Raw genomic sequence first — 19,923 nt, 5'->3', positions numbered from 1 at the left:
AGTGGTGACAGTACACACAATATAGTAATCATAATATCGTACTATTACAGAAGAGAATATCCACTCTCCAATGTGTCTATCTACTATCAAAAGCGAGTGAATTGTGCTCCGAAAACCTGGTCTAAATGATTATCACTCAACACACAGAGTAATAAAAACATGCTTTTTAATTTTTTACTATTAATATCTTCTAACAGCACTAACATGTTAACAGAAAGTGTTAGCACCGTCTCACTGCCTTACTACATTGTTTTAATAATTCCCCGACTCATGGCACGCCTTCATCCAAGAGAGACAAAAGGCACAATCAAAACACAGCCGACACGTAATCCCCAAACTACAACATTATCCTTATTGTAATGAAAGATAAAGGGAATGTCCGCAGATTTTGGCACATACACCAACCACTGCTTGAAGGCCACTGAGGTCAAGAAAATAGCACCATTTGAGCAAAAGAAACGACAGGTCTACCATCAAATCTGTCGTAATGTATGACTGCAGCCTGCATGCCAAATGACATATTGCCACCATGCCAACTGAAGGCCATTAAGATAATAAGGCGAAACAATAAAACACATATTTCAGCCTATAGGGGAAGTGACCACCTATCCGTCCGTGCAAAAAGGCAACCATCTCATCTAAGGCAATTAGGCTGTGTGGAGCCTGATGGAATACAGGGCCCGAGTCCTCACATCATCAGTAGCATTTGTCACATCTCATCCCCGCTGCCCTGACTGTCTCGTGGGGCCTCAGACAAGTCATGTGTCATCAGAGGGCCAATTTAAGATGCCATGGGTGGCCTGCTGTTGTGACATGCAGCTAAATTGTAAGACAGAGACTGGGGTGGAACACTTAGTCACTCGCTGACTAGCATAAACAGATCAGGCCTGTGGGGTCTGATCTAATGTATTTGAAATTGTGGCTCACTTTGTGTAAAGCAGACACACAAAGGCCACTGTAATCTAGCAGGTAGATATATTTGCAGCAGAAGCACCTGTGGAATTTGACTCACTTTGATTTATAAAGTGTTTTTAAAAATGATTGATCTGTTGGAGGATGATGCATGCCCATCAATCATAGTAACACTCACATTTTGTGGAGTTTCTAAGATAAAAAATGTTAACAGACCTATTAGAGAGATAAATGTGACATGACACTATAATCTAATTCAGTACTATTGCATTGATAATATTGCAGAATAACTTCCTCATATATTTGCTGAATAACCCAGTGTTCAATTTCAGGCTATAAGCATCTATTAGCTACTTTCAGAGTGCTGGTCTATTCATTTGCACAGAGAAAATGTGAGCTAAAATGCAATGTTTCTCTCAAAACGCAAGCATAAAAGCCCACAGTGTCTAATGCCAGTGCCAGTGTTGCAGTCAAGTCCATATTAATCCAGACCAAGATAGACCCTGGTCAGGATGAAGACCAGACCAAGACTGAGGAGTGTCAATGCCAAGGCTAATACCAGAGCAAGTCGACTGTTTTCAGAATGAGACAAATACAAATCTTTCAAAATGACAATATGTACAATCATATTACAACAGCCTGTATATTTATCTATAACTATTGTAGGCCTATAGCTACACATTGCATCATGTAGCTTACTGCACTGTATTACCTTCAAAAAAGAAGAAACACGCACAGTGACAGAAACAGACAAAATCATAAATCACAAATAATTTGTTACATTTAAGCTTTCGCAAAATAATAGCCCTATTTGATTTCAGGTATAATTTCGCATACTATATCCGAGATCCAACACAAAAATGAAAGCCCGAGTTTTTTGTCTTTCAAGAACTACACTGGCCACTCCTAACCTGCAAAACAAATTGGCCCTGTAACGTTCATTGAATTAAGTCGAGGAGGGAGACAGGAGCTGGAATCGTGTTAATAGCTGTCCGGGGTATAAGAGCCCGCCAAGGAAGCCTGCAATCACCCAAATACCCAGAGACAGGTCCTGGTGCCCCGGGCGGCTCTTGCGCCCTTCCCCTCAGCGCCACCGACCCCACTGCGTGCCAAACGGGCCCCACCAGCCCGCTGAGCTCGTTTAAACCTATCTCTTCATGTCAAAGGCTTATCATGCAAGAAGAGACACCAGGGCGCTCAGAAAGTTACCAAGTCATTTTGGGAAGGCCACTCTGTGCACCAGTGACGGGAATCATCTCATCAGCGTCATGAGAGGCGCCTGTCCTTTAAATCAGAGTTTAATTACTGTCGATTTTTTGCGATTAGCAAATGAAGGGCTACAGTTTACTTTTCATCTTAGTATTTTTAAGGTATATTTTTCGAAAACAGACCTTTTCAGTTCTGTCAAATGAAGTGTAGATTACTGGGTCATATATTAGGCTACCTCAGCAAATTGTATAACACAATCATCAACAAAACGAAATGTAGGCTATTTGAAATACTATATTTTAAAAATATTAGAATTTCATTTAAATTATATAAATTGTATTCAGTTATGGCTGGCATTTTAATTTTTCACTTTTCCTTATGCCTAATTCTAAATGTGGGTTTAACGTGTGAGTAGGCTATTGTAAATACAAAGCTGGTGGTTGTTGAAATGAAGCAAACCAGGTCCAAGCATAGATATGTGTTTTAATTATAAAGACATATAAACAATATATGAAATTCATGTTGCAACACAACCAAAATGCTTCTTCAGTGTATAGGCTGTAGTTATGTAACCATTATAATAGCCGGACTTGGAGCAAGTATTTTTCCACAGTTGTACAATACAATCATGTGAGGTGTGCAATAACAAAAAAACAAACTTGTCGATACACCTTTTCAAAAAATATATCAGCCAACATCACACTTGATTTTTCCCACATATAGCATCAGTACAGTCAGGGGAATTCCTTTCATAATTGCTGCATCTATAAATCGAGATTAGATCGCATTTCTTGGCATTTCAAGTTAACGTGTTGTTGTTGTTGAATGTTGCATAGTTTACAAATAAGAGATGATCACATTCTAAACCTTTCTAAAATGTACCCAGCAAATATCAAACTCAGAATTTGGACATGGCCTGTAGTCTCTCTTGAAGAAAATGAGCGAGAAACTGACAGTGGTTTTTGACTTTGCTTGTTGCCAGAACTAATCTTGCCGTAAGTAGGCCTAAACAGTTTATTTCCTATGTAGCGTTTGTTAAATCTGGATGAAACATTGCAGTAGTTATTTAAACATATCTTAAGATTACGCATCAGACTAAAAATCCTTTTTTTCCACAGAATGCTTTTAAAATAACTAGAGTGGGAGAGAGACCGACATGGATGCAGTAGGTAAAAGTTCAGGTAGGAGAATGAAACCAAATCAAGGCTTGTCGTTACAGTGTTTGAAGAGACTCGACGGTGTCCCGGAATAAGTAGTGCACTTTTCGGCACAGGTTGCGAGTGCGGAACCCGAGAAAGGGTAGACGGCAGCCTGTCCAAAGGGCGCCAGGGCGGTGGGGATTGGTGAAGTTATGGTCTGTCCCTGGTTCAGATACGCCACCAGCCGCCTCATCTCCTCCAGAGCCTGAGCCTGCATGAGGATATAGTTCTTGGCCAGGAGGAGAGTGGCTATTTTGGAGAGTTTTCTCACCGAGGGGCTGTGGGCGTAGGGGATAACGGAGCGCAGGCCGTCCAGCGCGTCGTTCAGGTCGTGCATCCTCCTTCTCTCCCGGGCGTTGATGCTGAGCCGCAGGGACCGCTGCTCCTTGGGCTTCTTGGCGAGGGGCCCCCCGGGCTTGTCGTCCCCAAACGCCGAGCCCCTCTTCCGGGACTCCAGCGTGTCAAAGCCGTCCTCGTCGTCGCTCGTTTGCTCCCCGCCGCTCTCGTTGGACTTCGCGGTCTGCCCGGAGAGGAAGTCGGCGGCCGGTGTGAGCGGGTACCGGCCGGGACTTCCAGCACCATGGCCAGCGCCAAACCCGAAGGCTGACTGGCCGTAGCGCTGCGTCAGGTCGAGGAGCGTGTCGTTGCTGATGGACTTCAGCAGGTTCTCTTCTCCGGCATTCATTTTCTCTCTTCCAAAACAAATTCTCACTAGTAAAGTCTACTCGTCCCTGTTTTTTTTTTCTTCTCTGTTTTTTGTTTTGAAGACTGTAGGCTGTACTCACGTAGTTCTCTCCAAGAGTTCCTGTTTTCTAGGAGTTCCTCTTTGCCCTCACTCCTTTCCTCTTTCAATGCACTGACTCTTCAAGAAGGAGGCTGTGAATCTGAATATGAGCCTCTACATGTATTCACCTCCTCTGTACACAGCGCTCCCCCCTTGCGCGCATAGCCCACGTTCAACAACACTTCTCTAATTGTGTTCGGTGAGACCGGAGCGCTCGTGTCCCCCCGTCGGTTCCTCGCGCGCGTCTTCTTGCCCTCCCTCGCCTTGGGCAGATTGTGACTCGCGCTCTATCCTACTCGCGAGTTAGTAGGAGCACGAGGCCCGCCGGGATTATCTGCCCGTCCAATCAGGGGGGCGTTTTAATTAACTCGGGTAGAGCGCAGGTCTGCTCCCAATTTCAATCATAATCGTGATAATTGCAACACAAACTGACGTCCAGCCCAGCTGTGTCTATTATTCTATTATATTGTCTATTATATTATATTCAAACCTGTCTGACAAAACATGGAGGTCACTTCCTCTAATGCACTTTAATAAAACCAACTTAAAAAGTACGATTTTTTAAATTTTATGGATATTTTAGCTATAGCTTCACACCTGGCGAATATCTAAGTTTTTGTGCAGCTTCATTCCACATTCAGTAGAAAATATTGGAATAATGGGCGCGTTCTGTAAGTAACTGCGTTACTGCAGCAGTAATCAGTTATTATGAGAAGTATCCACCTGCCTATAGTCGCTGTCCATTCAGCACCACGTGCACACTTTAACATTAAGCTCGCACCCTTATCCAGACACACACTAAGTGACCAGGCAGGGGTTCAATGTCTTGCTAAAGAACAATTTGACAGGATAGGTTGGCTGTTGTGAGGTTTGAACCTGAGACCTTCTGGTTACGGGACGGTCCCTCTAAAATGCCAAGTCACCTCGTCACCCGAGAAACAGAGTAACGGACCCGGACTGTAACCTTTTGCTCGGGAATCTGTGTATTCAAACAGTGATATTTGTGATAATACTGTCTCTGCCTTATCACTGACGGAGCGTTTGAGGTCAACAGAGAGACAGACAGAGACAGACAGACAGACAGACAGACAGACAGACAGAAACAAAAAGACAGTGATAGAGACAGGGAGACTCCCTGGGTGGTATTTCAGTTGTGTATAGCCTGTCCTGGACGGATCCCAGAAACAGAGCTTAGTGAAGGAAGAGGCTCCATAGCGCGGTTCACTTTGCACATTAGCAGTGTCAGCATTGGCACCAAATGCTCAGGGACAGGTTACAGTCAATCAACTGTGCAGGTATTGGGTTCAGTGTACTTTATTGGCTAATCATTCATGGGGAAAAACAAAGAGCCTCAGTTGTCTCGGTGAAATTGATGTGTTATAGGCCTAACCCTTGCGAATAAAGAACTATATTCCTATAATACATTTCAGAAGGATATTATAGCAAGCATTTCAAGTACCTAGAGATATTATGGGGACATTGTAGTGATATCATAGGAGATAAATATACCATAAAGTACGATAAGGTCCCTATAAACTCACTATTGAATACCAGACGCATGATAAATCCCTGTAAGGATATTATAAAAACTGTAGAGAATTGTAGTGATTGTTCGTCAGGGCCTAAAGACACTCACCTGAAATAACGCAAATATAATAAGTTACAAGTCTTCCCTACAAGTAAAAGGATACCCTGAAGACTATTTCGACCCCATTAAGAAACAGGTGTGTGACTGTCACCAGCTATCAGTATGAAGTTAATAGTGATGGTGAGGCTGCCACACTGTGTCCGGTATGGCGCATTACACCATGAAGTCCAAGAAGCTCTTAGTGACCAACTTTCCATACAGCAGGTCTTTCCATAAACTCTGGATTCAGCCCATTCTGCGGTCTCAGTAGCTTTCACATTCATTATCCTAAATAATCAGAGGACGTAAGAAACATTGATTTTATATTCTGGTTTGAACTTTATTGCAAAAACAGTATAATAGTGCCACCTTGTGGAGGATGTCTGTATTGGCTTCAAACTGGTCTACTTGGGGAATGAGGGCAAAAAAGGTCATGAACAACTAGTTCATTACCATGTGGTTGTTTTTACAGCCTGCTTTTGGTTCTTATTTGTGTACTGTGACAATTTGAAAAATGCCACCAAGTCCAGAACTAACAGGGAAGAAATGTTATATAATATTTTAAAAAATGATATAATATTATATATAAAATATAGAAAATGTAAAATGGTAGCCTACGTGTAGCATTTTTAAGCATAGATATATATTATATCAAATTAATTGTGATGCCTTGGTACAATTGACACCCTGAAGAAGGCATAATGCCGAAACATGTTGGTGATCTAAAATAAGTATTTTCGTATGGAGAGAAGTGTGCAACCTTCATTATTACTTACTCTGTGCTTTGGACCGTTGATTTGCACCTTTTTATGAGTGTGCGCTCTACCTAGAGGATACCTAGAGGATTGTTTATGGTAATTGTACCAAGGCCAAGTAGTTGGCCTTGGTACAATTACCATAAACAAACAATATCCTGGTATCCTCTAGGTTAGTGTTGTGTATCTCACACCCACGCATTGTTAGTGCTTGTGTTACTCAAAATTAAGACCACATTTCCCATAAACCCTGTTGCTTCTTGTCACAAAGTGGATGTTGCTACTCCCGCCCTACATATAGCACCTAATGCTCTACATCATTGGTTTCCAAACTGGGGTCCGGGGACCATAAGAGGTACTTCAGAGGGTTCTGGGGGTCACCTACAAAATGTTAATTTTCACTGTTGTATAATTCACCCAGTGAGAGAAAGTGTAGACCTATGAATAATTATACTGATCACAAGTTTCACTCTCCCCACCGTCAGTATAGACAGACAACAGACTTGTCAGATGGGGGTTTCCGGGACAAAACCTTTATTAAATGGGGGTCTATGGTCTGAAGCGTATGTATTTGGGGGCCCTTGACACAAAGTCTAGGAATCCCTCGGCTATATATAGTAAGCACAAGTATAAACAAAAATGGGGCTCCATTCATCTTCATCTACAGAGAGTCAAATCAGCTGAGTTATCCATGAGTAAGCATACATTTATTACTGTCCAGTCATGCCTTCTCACTCACTGGGCCTTGATCACTTCAGGGAAATATGGTGGGACAGAGAGAGAGAGAGAGAGAGAGAGAGAGAGAGAGAGAGAGAGAGAGAGGGGGGGGGGGGGGGGTAACATCTACACTGCCCTACAAAGCCAAAGAGCAAAGAACAAAGAGCAAAGGGTTTTATCCTAAACACTGGTAAGTTGACCTTTAAACCAGAACAGTTGTGTTGTGGTTGCTGCCTCTGCAGGGGAGTAGGCTATCTGACAAACCGGATCACCATTGACCACATTATCTTTCGCACACTAGTTCTGTAGACTCATAAAACAGAGCAGTCAAAATGATTTTAAGGGCACAAAGGAGAGCATACTTTGGCCAGCAGATGGCAGAAAAGCTCATGAGTTGGCAAAACAGCATAAACACATCCTGTATGATATACTATATATCAGTGCATGAACATAACACAGTATATCACTCTTGATGGCAGTTATTTTTGTCTGTTGGGTCAATTAGTTATTTCTATTCATTAGTTAGTCATGCTAATCTCACCATGTCACAATAAAAAAAAAAAACGTAAAATGTGAAATGCACAGGGTGTGGAAAAGAAAGCTTCAATCTTTATGCTGTATGATAGCCTAAAAAAATAAAAACTGTCCAATTGTTGAATTATTGTACTATTACACTAGAGTAAGAAAAGTATACTGTTCAGGAAATATTTTTTAATCCATTGCGTCCAAGGTGATGACTCTAAAGTCATCACCTTTTTCCACAAGGACTGTGCTCTAAAAGCTTCTGATAGACAGAGATTGGAAGAAAGGGAGAAGTGTCAACACACCAACCAATAATACATAATGCTTGCAAAGCCTGTGCAGCAGCTCCACGTCGCCATGGTAACTGCAGGCTCAGCCGCCATACAATGGCGGCATACCATTTGGCACTGGCTCTGTGTATGTGTGTGTGTGTTGCAGGCTACATTGGGAGGCAGGCTGCGTTGCAGTGACAGTGTGTGACCAGCATGAGGCAGGAAAGTCTTTTCTATGGCGGTGAATTTGGTGGGGCTGCCGTACGTGTTGGGAACAATGCATGCACGCATGCACACAAATGCCTGTATAGACACATGCATGCACACAGACATGCAAATCGCAAACACACACAGATGTGCAAACACACATATGCAAACACACACATACGGTAGATACATACACTGTGCCACCATCATTACATTGGTGTCAATTTGTGTGATCCTATGGATGCATTGGGATTTTATGCTTTTATTCTGTAGTTACAGTGTAGATGTTTTCCATGCGTTAACTGATCTTGAGGTATTCAAAGCAAATCCAGCCTGGTTATTGCTAGTAAGCTCCACACATGAGCGTTTTCTCTCTCCAAGCTGTCTCTCCTATCCCAAATTTCAGCTGCTCTCTCTCTCTCTCTCTCTCTCTCTCTCTCTCTCTCTCTCTCTCTCTCTCTCTCTCTCTCTCTCTCACTCACTCCTCCTCTCTCTCACACACTGATCCTCTCTCTCTCTCTCTCTCTCTCACACACACACACACACACACACACACACACACACAGACGCGCACACACACGCACACACACGCACACACATCAAAGTGCTGCTCAGAGTAAAGATGGAGCAGGCTCCTTTGATCTCTCCCTGCCGACTCTGATTAATGTGTGGATTTACAGTGCAGACCTACAGGGACCTGGCAGCCATGACACCCTTCTGCTGCACTGGAATCTCACTCTCCCCTACGACCAATCAGAAGCCTCGTTCTTCCTCATTGCTCCAATCATGACGCTCGCTGGAGGAGCGCTCACAAAAGAACGAAACAATCCCAAGCGTCACACTCATCCAACCTTCAGCATCCAACCCAAAGTCTCCAAAATCCCACCGCTGTCACCAGTGGCGGGACAGCATATACCTGCATTGTCCAATCGGAGAGGTTTCACTTTTAAGTCTGCTCTCCAAATCCTCTCCCCAGTCCAAAGACTTTGCTTCATCTTAGACAAAAGACGCAGAGAAGTTACATGAGCTGGTTGGTGAATGTTTCATTCAGCCGGTCCTGGCAGTGGATTGCACTGGTGGGTGTAGTGTTGGTGTTTGGTGGGAGGTTTGCTGACGACGGCAGAGCAAGTGTTGGAAAAATTTAGCATCTAGCATCAAAGAAAGTGTTTGCGCGGCACACATTGCACATTGTACTTTGCGCATTGCACATTGCACCCACGTTTCATCACAAACCCAGCCAACATAAGTCAACAAAGTACCCACTCTTTACTCTCTCTTCACTCCTTTTACCTCAACCCTCTCTCCTCCATCCCTCCTCTCTCTCTCTCTCTCTCTCTCTCTCTAGTCTCCCTTCACTGCAGTGCAATGCAGATTTTTCACAGGGTGGGGGTATGGTGGAGATGGGCGGGGTCCCATGAATAATTGTTGAAGATATTTTTACTCTGACCCACTTTGGAGTCCCATTCGCACCCCTTAAAGGTGCCGCAGCCCTGCTCTGCCTCCGAGTCTTCGTACGATGTTCACACGGGTGCTACAAACACAAGAACAAATTCAAAAGTGCGTGTTGTGGTCTCAGGTCTGTGAGGTGAATCTCCGCAGCAGTAGAGGCTCCTGTATTTGTACTGGTCTCATGTCAGGAGAACTGGAGTGCTCTATTGGTCAGGTGGTATTGGTCTGTTGGACAATTTTTCTGTTGATCAGGAGGTAGGAGGCTACTTTTTTAGCCTAGGTTTGCTTTTCTAGAGGGGAAAAAGCATCATTCAACGTGCACACACACACACACACACACACACACAGGTGCATGGGCAAGGGCATACACACGCACAAGAGATGGGGAGTTAGAACAAGAGACTAAAATTAAACTACACTATATGGCATAATTAACACACATAATTGACACGGTGATAAGGGTTTAGAGGTGATATTATTCTTGACACTTTCTGTTAGAACACAAACACAACTGAAGATAACAAATGGTTTATTTAACATTCAACACTGCTCAATGGAGGCAGTCAATGCCATCCTGGTAAAGGCTTTGAAACACAAAGCAAAGTATCAGAGATCAGGCTCGAACATTTTCCATGATTTCAAATTTCTGAAATGCTCTTTGTTGCCAATCAGATTTCAAGCCTTTGAATTTTGAATGTGATGTTATTGCTATGATCTCATGACAATATCTCATGCCAATTCCTTCTCTTCTTCCCACAGCTGCCAACTCCTACTCCATCTCCTTCTTCCTCTTCCTCTTTTTCTTCTTCTTCTTCTTCTTCTTCTTCTTCTGCTTCTTCTTCCGCTTCTGCTTCCTCTCTTTAACGATTTAATGGCACTTGTTTTCTGTTAGGGCTTTGTCGATAGATAACTCGACACAAAAAAAACACAAAAAAAGACATGCTATGGATGCAGGAACCGATGACCTGAGGTGCGCTCCGCGTGACTGAGGAGAGATTTGACAGGCTCTTGTTGATTTCCACCTCACTTCTTATCTCTTATCTTTCCCTGCTTATCCTTCTTCCAGCTCCTCTTATATTTCTCTCCCTTTGTCTCTCTGCGCAATAGTTTCTCTTTCTGCCTCCATCTCCCATGCCCCCCTCCCTCCCTCCCTCCGCCCCCCCGACCCGCACCCTTCCCCATATCTCACAATGTGAAAAGTCACCCAGAGTTTTCCTTCTAGGGTTTTTGCGGACAGGAAGTCCATATTTAATGAAGTGACTCTCTTGTTAAAATGCTTTTAAGTGCTCCTGTGCAGGGCTCCGGGCTGGAGGGGAGGGGAGGGGAGGGGAGAGGATGGGGAGGCGGGTGGGTGGGTGGGTGGGTGGAGGGGGGGGCTGAGGCTTTTATTTATTCATTGGGCGGTTCAGTGCCTCTTCCCCGCTCCGGCTCTGTGAAGAAGGGAGCGGATTAGAGGAGTGAGTGCCCCCCACCCCTCCCTCCCCCCCCTTCCTCCCTCTCCTCCCTCTCCTCCCGCTCCCTCGCTGGCCGTGTTCCCTCCCTCGGGGGACACCCCTGCGTCAGTCCACATTAACATCCATCAGAGCATGGTCCTCTGGAGGGGGGGACGAGCCTCTGTCCCACTGAGTCACACGTACACGCATGTATGCACACGCAAACACAAGCACACGCACATACGCGCACGCTCGAGCACATGCAGGCACATGCGCACACAGAAACACGCATAGCAACAGACACGTTCTCAAAGCAACAGTCCTCATAGTTCTATATGAGTCATGGGCTCAAAGTATCTCCGTCACCCCACTGCTGTTCCTGCCTTGAGCTACACTCAGATTCACTCTCACACACACTCGCACCGGTTTTGTTTGTATGCTGCATTCAAATTGGACTTGTTTCCAGAGAGTCCTCCAACGTTTGAGTTACACAAGTGCAGCTGTCCCCTACTTGATCAGTAGGCGTATTAGCGGCAGAAAGTTTGAACAAGCATCTGAAGACTGTCGGAAAACAGACGGAGAGAAAGGAGACAGAGAGAGTGAGAGAGAGGAGAAACTTTTCTCCGAGTGAAGACTGAGATCATGCGTTGTGCTGATTCCTCTCTCTCTCTCTCTCTCTCTCTCTCTCTCTCTGTCTCTCTTTCTGTGTGTGTGTGAAGTTTGGGCTGTCTGCTCCCTCGTTATCTCTCCTCGCTCGCAGAATGGGAGGGGAAGCTGAGAGTTGGGCTGGATGAGAGAGGCATATCATTAACCAAGAGTGTTTCTACAACAAAGCGCAGACTCCATCAAATCCCACTCTTTCCCACACACTGGTGTCACACTCATCATTCTTCCTAACTGAACTACTATGTGAAAAAACTGCCCTCATTTGTCGAAGGCACACTTATCATTTTTTGTCAGCGGGCCTAATAGAAATTCATGTTAATATTTCCTCTCTCAAATCTTTGAGTATTGTGAGATGCTAATGCTCATATCTAAAATTGGATTATATTTGTCAGGGGTTGATTGATGTGTGTGTGTGTGTGTGTGTGTGTGTGTGTGTGTGTGTGTTGTGTGTGTGTGTGTGTGTGTGTCTGCGTGCGTGGGTGCTGTGTGTGTTTGGGTGCGCTTGTGAAAGCGCATGTACATGAATCCTCATTGGAGGACCTCACTGTAGCCATGCAGAGTGATGCAGATTGTTTCTACCTAATTCACCACTCTGACCTAGATTCCAAAATCGGGCACATAAAGCTGTTCACCAAAAAGAGATGCTGTTCCATGTCAACACACACGACACGCGCACATACACACACAAACATGAAAATACACGCACACACACACGCGTTTCTGTTGCATTATAGTAGCTTTAATAACAAAAGAACGTCTTGTAAATTTGTATAGTTTCTTTTACGCTGTGTCTAACCCTACATCTCTACTTTCCATTCATCACTTTTGAACTTGGAGCATCCTGACACCAGCTACTGATTCGGTCCATTCACACCGAATCACATATCTATAATTCCTCCTTTTTCTCATTTCAGAGTTTCCCCTCCTTCCCTCTCATCTTGAAATCTAACATCAAACCGAAATGTTAAAATGCTAATTCATTTTCCCAGCTAGCTCAGTTCACACAAACCTATAATTGGATTCTGCCTATTAATATAAAAGCTTTCTTCATCTATTCGATCTCACATTAGTCTTTCCACAATACACACAAATCAGCACTATTGCACTATCAGAGAGAGGAAGAGAGAGTTAGAAAGTATAATGTAGAAAAATAGAAACTAGCTGATACTGATACTTTTGGGGGCCTCATACCTTTTATGCCTCTTCCCCCGTAACACATAGCCCAATTCCAACACACACACACACACACATGCACACACACACACACACACACACACACACACACACACACACACACGTCTTACCTCAACCTGAAGAGAGGACAGTCCTCATTAGCATAGAGAAGGGCCTTATTGAATCACGCAGTAAGCCCAAACCAAGGTAGCGCAGTTAACAGAATGAGTTGGGAATTAATTAGCAACATAATGAGAGCGTGCACATCTGCCTGGTTAACGTGCGGTCAGTGGGCTCCCTCCAGACACTCTCTTTCACTTGGTTTCATTCAATCTCTCCTCCTGCCCCCCCCCCCCCCCACCCCGTTTCCCCTCCTGCGTTCACACACTGTTTCAAGCTAACCACAATCGGAGAGAAGCGAGTATGTTTGGGGCGAGTCGGAGATGCAAAGCTCAGAGGGTCAGAGGGGCGAAGCTGCACTCTGTGACCAGGACTAACCAGCTTGGTCAGACTGAGGAACAAAGGGATACAGGAGGATACCGAATGATAGATTGAGCGAAAAAGAAACAGAGAAGCAGAAAATCAGAGTGTGATGGTAGGGAAAGAGACAGACGGCCTGAGAGAGAGCACCAGATGCTGTGTGGGAGGGTTATTTAATTGATGATATCACACCTCTCCTTCCCTCTTTCTCTCTCTCCCTCTTGTTCTCCCTCTTCTCTCTCTTTCTTTCTCCAACACACACACACACACACACATTCCCAAACGCAAAGTCAAACACACACACACACACACACACACAAACGCACATACACACTGTATTTGCCCTGTCACCTCCTTACCTTGCATGACACACCGCCCACGCTTCTCCCTCCCCCCCGCTCCTCCTTGCTCTGCTCTGTCCTGCTTACCTAGGGCTCCCCAAGGATTGGCAGGGCCTGTAGCTTCTGTGGACCCAGAAAAACAAACTCCAATCAATAGCTTCTATCAGAGGGGCACAGAATAATGTCGTGCACACGTCACATCAAACAATATGATAAAGGAGATTGCTTTCAGGTTTGTCTGTGAAATGATGAAGCAGATGTGAAGAGAAAACATAAAGGACTGGAAAGGATCTTGCTTTGTGTGATAGGAAGGTGTATATGTGTTTTTTTTCGCGGTGCAGCTAACAATGGTGAAGTCAGGTGAATGAATGCAACAATGCAGTCATTTTGGTTGGGTAGTTTCGAGAGTAGAAACAACATCACCGTCGCAGCTCTCTGTTAAGCCACAGCTTTTGCTTTTTTGGCCTCTTTTACTTCTTGCTTCTCTCCACGCAGGTAGAAACTGTTCCACATGCTTCCTGCCAAAGTAGAAAAGCCCCAGAAAATGAGTCTCATTAATTAGCTTCTCATTTGTAAATGCAAATGAGCTTAATTAAAAAATAGACTCTCCTTTCGCGGGCTTCAAAGGGAGACAGTGAGGCCTAATCAGGAGGTTTGTTCAGCTGTGGCACTAATGAGACATATTTGGCCTAACGAGGGAGCGATGCCCTAATTTGTTTATGCTAATGATATGAAACAGTGCTTGTCCTTTTGGTGTATCTGGGAAGGGATCAGTCACACGCACGCCTCTGTGCGTTGTACCTTCAGGGTTTCATTCAGCGTTGTCGAGGTGCTGGGAAGGCCTCGCTGAATTGTTTCAGTAGGTTAATTGGCTTAATTAGCCTAATAGAGATCATTGGCCTGACGTCTCAATGTCAAGGCATATGTGGGTTTCTGAGGCATTTCCATACGAACATTGAGCAATGAAACTGAGTGAAGAAGATCTAGTTCCCATCAAGGCACGTTCCATATACTGTGGCAGAGATGTAAGCTAAACTTGCTCATTGTTTTCACTATATTTCATTTCACTCTCAAAGTAAAAGAGAAGTAATAACCAAAGTAAAGCAGGAGTTTTCCAAGTTCCATCTCCCAAGCTTAAGGAAGGCAGTGCAACTCTAATGCTAATGCTAAGCAGAGGACTGTTTTGTGTATATTGGTACTATTTTGTGTCTGTGCGCTGTGCTTGATTGTTGTGTAGCTACATGCATGTGGTGTGTGTTCACGCTTGTACGCACGTGTGCACGTTTGTGTATGTTTGTATGTACGTGTGCATGTGCATACGTGTGCATACATGTGCATGTGCATGTGTGAGTGTGTGTGTGTGTGTGTGTGTGTGCATGTGTGTGTGTGTGTGTGTGTGTGTGTGTGAGTGACAGGCTTCTCTCTGCTATTTTGTTCACCGTTGACTGAGTGTGAGGCCGAGTGAGACGGGAGCGTGGCTGGCCCTCACTGATAACTAGGCACAGGCAGAGCCCTGCGCTCTGTGCCTCCATTCAACACACACACACACACACACACTCACACACGCACACACACACACACACACACACACTAATTAATCCAAAAACGGAAGGAAAATCGAAAAAACACTGTCTCCACTTTTAATTGGACTGACTGTCGTCCAACCAAAAAGAAAACACAACCTCAATCATTTTCCACCATCTTGTCGCTTGTTGAATTATTGATAGATAGAGTGAACTGCACTAGAAAACGAAATGGGGTATGGGGCATGGGGCTCGGGTGTGTTTGAATGCAGTGACAAAATTTGATTATTCATGTGTGATGCATGCTGTGTGCATTTCTGTAAGAGAATGAGGAGGAGTATTGAGGTTCTACGTGGTGACTGCAGAGAAACTGTATGTGCCAGACAAGCCAGCTGGTACCTTGTTGTCTGAGTACACAATGCTCCAGTAAAAACAGAAACTGATGTAGATGAGGTAGTTAGTGAGTACGCATTCATTATTCAGTAATATTTGAAACGCTGTGTAAATGCCGACCCTCTTTCAACCAGTACACACACTAACTTCTTGACCCATTTCTACTTGGCCAATGCGAGACAAATAGAACATCTTGGAGCTTTCTATCTAAATTGCCCCATATCAAGACAGCCTTCCTGATCTTTTTGCATATAATCATCTCTTCATCTTTGTTTTCTGCATTCTGCGTTTGCCTTTCCTGCTGAAAAGCTTGTTAAATTATATCAGATTGGCTTATTTCCCAACAGTCGCTGCGGGATTTCTCAAAGAAGGTTTTGGCATCTGGGCTTTCTATTTGTCAAGATATTTGCCCAATCATAGCTCAGCGTGACAGGAGACAGAGCGCTCCTCTCCTTAACTGAACTCTGGAATGTGATTAACTGAATATAAAATGTAGTTAACAAATCCCTGCAGAAACATCAGCAAATTGTGTTACATAGGTGTATCTCTAAGTGATATTTTAGACATGGCATTGCATTGTTACTGTTGATAGCAATAATAGTGATGGGAAATTATACTTACACTCCAACATGGCCTTCTTACTATACAATACCTTAATAGAAAGATGATGAAATTTTTTGACCTCCCATGTTTTGATAGCTTGCCCAGATAATGAGATGGGGAAATCCCTGAATAGTCTACTGTGCTTTGTCAGTGACAAAACACCTTCGACTTCAACTTCTAGAGGCCAAATAAAGACCTTGAAATATTCCCCTCATCAATTAATCTCCATTCAATGACACACTGCTTTACTTAGCCAACCATTCAGCCTCCTCTCGCTGCTATAATTGTCCCAGTTAATTGCTTTTCAACTCTCTTTGATTACAAGGTCGGCTCTGAATGGCTGGAATACATGGCTCAAAGTTGGGTGCTGCTCTCTCCTCCCTCGGCCCTCCTCCTTTTCCATCTACCTCCTTTTGGCCCCCTCCCCCTGGTCACCAGAGGTCGCACCAGCCCTCCCCCGTCTCCTCTCCTCTCCTCTCCTCTCCTTTCCTCTCCTCTCCTCTCCTCTCCTCTCCTTTCCTCTCCTCTCCTCTCCTCTCCTTTCCTCTCCTCCATCCCTCCCTCCCTGCTCTCCCTGACCCTCAAGCCGAGGTATCAGTCTCGTCGGAGATGTGATTTTCATGAACCTATTCATCACGGCGACGTGTGTATATAATGGTGTTCGTTAAGTTTGATATAGTGATACATAATGAACCTGTCCACTCCCAGCCACTCGCTCTCTCAGGACGCCTGGAGCAGAGAATAAATGGACCCTGAGGGGGTTACAGTTTTACATATCTGCAATCATATTCCCTTAAGTACAAGCAGAACAATTTAGAGACAACATAATGTCTGCAAACTGAGTTGCAATGGCTTAGTTCATTGCTCTACATATAAAAAAAAATGATGTTGTTTATTATACACATTGTTTCAAATAAGACATCATTATTTCACCATAAAGTGACAGAATTTCACAGAGAAAAGAACAAATAACATAAATAGGGGAATATGGAGAAATAAAGATATATTGCTATTGCCTCTTGAAAAGAGCAACGCTATACAACTGTCCCTGACAATTTATGTACTGTTGAGGTTGGTTCAGGGAAGCAGAGGCCGTGATTGGAAAGAGGTGGGGGTTGGTGTGTGTGTGTGTGTGTGTGTATGCTGCTTCTGCGCCTTTCTCCTCTCCCTCCACAGCTCACATGGAGGCGACAGAGTCCCGCTCATTACTATACAGCACAGCCCCCAAACAAAGGCTCACGCACCAACAGTGGCGCGTGTTCAATACCGATAACTAGTGTGGCCTCTCATCTGAATTAGCTTGCAGGCCTTGACACACATTTACACCAACATGCACACACACACACACACATACAAGCACAGACACTCGCATATGCACGCACAAAGGCATACATTCAAGTCCAAGCACACGAAAAGGACACACATACTGTACATGCACACACACACAAAGGCACACCCTTATGTGCGTGCGCAAACATTTAAACACACACACACACACTCATCCTCATCCCTGCAAACTCTTGTGTCGAACAGATAGCGATTACCGGATTACTCTGCAGCCACAACTTGAATGGGCATTCAAGCTTTGCGTCGTCAGCGTTGGCTTTTGTTCTCCATGTGGAGAAGAGCGGTACAAAGCCTTCCAACATCAAAGACACAAAACAACAGAAATAGCAAATTGCGAAATACTAACTGTGATTCTGAGGGATGCCACTGGGCTGCTGCACAGAAGGACCATGCAAATAAGCAACACAGCGTTATTTCTGCTTGACTTGTGTATAGCTTTCTCCTCATCTGGCCCTCTGCATGTTTCACACCTGGCTGGTTAAATGTGCCACTGGGCCTGGAGATGTTCACTGAGGGGTGAACAGCCATGAGGAAGCGCACACACACACGCACGCACGCACACACACACACACACACACACACACACTTACCAGGCTGACCTTTGCTCTTTCAAGTTCACTTTAGACCAGATCCCCTCATTGTGGCATAGCAAAATGCTGTGAAAAATCATCAGAAAACAGTACTTTTAAAATGAATGACCCATAGTCAACCTCAACTCTATAAATAATACCTTTCTCTTTTCGTGGAGACCATGTGGCAGAAGCAGGCTACAGAAATGTTACCTCCTGTTGTGACTAATATCTGCAATCTCTCTGTCTCTCTGTCACGCGCAATCACAATGGCTGTTTATCTTGCCATCATATTGCCTTGTTGTTATGTCGCTGTCTGCTGTGATTGGGCCAATAGTCCCTACCTATAGCTAGGTGCAGTAACAGCAGGGAGCAAAATGGGGAGCTTTTAAAACGTTTTACGTGCCTGCGCATGCAAGCGTGTACATCAATAATTGCATATTTTCGGCGAGCGTGGAGGGTTTTGCGCTCTACTATCTATATTTCAAAGGACACTTCAACGCAGACGGCAGTGACCTGTTTTGCAAATGAGTTCAGGGTTGAGGAATATTTACAGAACAGGCAGATAGCATGTCACTTCTCACGCTGATAATGAGGGAGAAATGTGAGGGAAGACAACATGGAAGAGGTGGAGTGGAGGAGGAAAAGTGAGGAGAGGTAGAGCGCGGGAAGGAAAGCCTAAAATATGCATGTCATCATGTGGGTGAGTGACAGCTTTCTGCGGAAGCTTCTCTTGATGCGTGTGTGCGAGACAGGCTTCTAATTGAGCTCTGCTGCCAATCAGAGGTGCTCATGGACTGGGGTGTGTGTGTGTGTGTGTATGTGTGTGTGTGTGTGTAAGTATGTGTTTATTTACAGTGTAACATCCCTCTGCTGAAACACACACAGACACACACACACACACACACACACAGAACGCTGTGTCTTTGATCGTCTGAGTGAGACTGTTCTCTCCATGTTCTAATTAGCTTAGTGTTAAACGAGAGAGACAAGAGAGATCAAGCAGCAGCCCAACAGATGATCAGTGCATCGTGAGGGTGTAGCTTTCATACTAAACCATCAATACCAGCCTGCAGGATCTACCACCTCTCAGCACTTCCAGTCTACAAAGTAACAAAACGAATCGTACCCGTCGAGATATATACTGTGTGCGCTCAGGCTTTTGGTGCATATTCCCATTACCCTCTCAAAAAGGGATAAATCTTACTTTTTTGGTGTTTATATTCGGATATTTTAGGTGAAAACATCCATGATCAAAACAGCATGAGAGCGGGAAACACACACGCCTCGGATAGAAGAATTGAAGAAACTGTGCCAGAGCCTCAACAGTTTGTCTTTTGCAGACTGTAAAATTCAATTTAGAAAACTGCAGTGTGTGTGTGTGTGTGTGTGTGTGTGTGTGTGAGTCTGAGTTCATATGCGTAAATGTTCGCAGAGTATATGCGCATCTCCATATCCGTGTGGATTTATGCATATCTTTTGCATTACATATCACACCGCAGACATAAAAACGAGTGCCGCACATTGCAGCGTCTCAATCCCACAACTGAGAACGATCCTTTCAACCAGTGTGCTGGCTCGTGCATTGGATGAAAAACCAGTGATGTACAGTAATTAAAACGCATGCTTGAAGAGGGAACTGTATGACCACCTTTCGTAAAATCAAGCATTCAAAAATAAGCAATGAATTTAAAAGTGGTTTTGTTTATATATTTATATCATCTGAATGAAGGTCAGGACTG

General features: G+C 44.3%; 1 protein-coding gene across 1 annotated transcript; it reads right to left on the bottom strand.

The window, feature by feature from the left end:
• Positions 1 to 3,321: 3,321 nt before the first annotated feature.
• Positions 3,322 to 4,005, bottom strand: bhlhe23 (basic helix-loop-helix family, member e23). Its single transcript, XM_071924955.1, has one exon. It carries the CDS (start codon positions 4,003 to 4,005, stop codon positions 3,322 to 3,324), a length of 684 nt encoding a protein of 227 aa, XP_071781056.1.
• Positions 4,006 to 19,923: the final 15,918 nt, after the last annotated feature.

Source organism: Centroberyx gerrardi, chromosome 14 (assembly GCF_048128805.1).
Source record: "Centroberyx gerrardi isolate f3 chromosome 14, fCenGer3.hap1.cur.20231027, whole genome shotgun sequence".
Lineage (NCBI taxonomy): Eukaryota > Metazoa > Chordata > Actinopteri > Beryciformes > Berycidae > Centroberyx > Centroberyx gerrardi.
The sequence above is the reverse complement of the archived record's forward strand: the minus strand, read 5'-3'. Positions and strand labels throughout refer to the sequence as shown.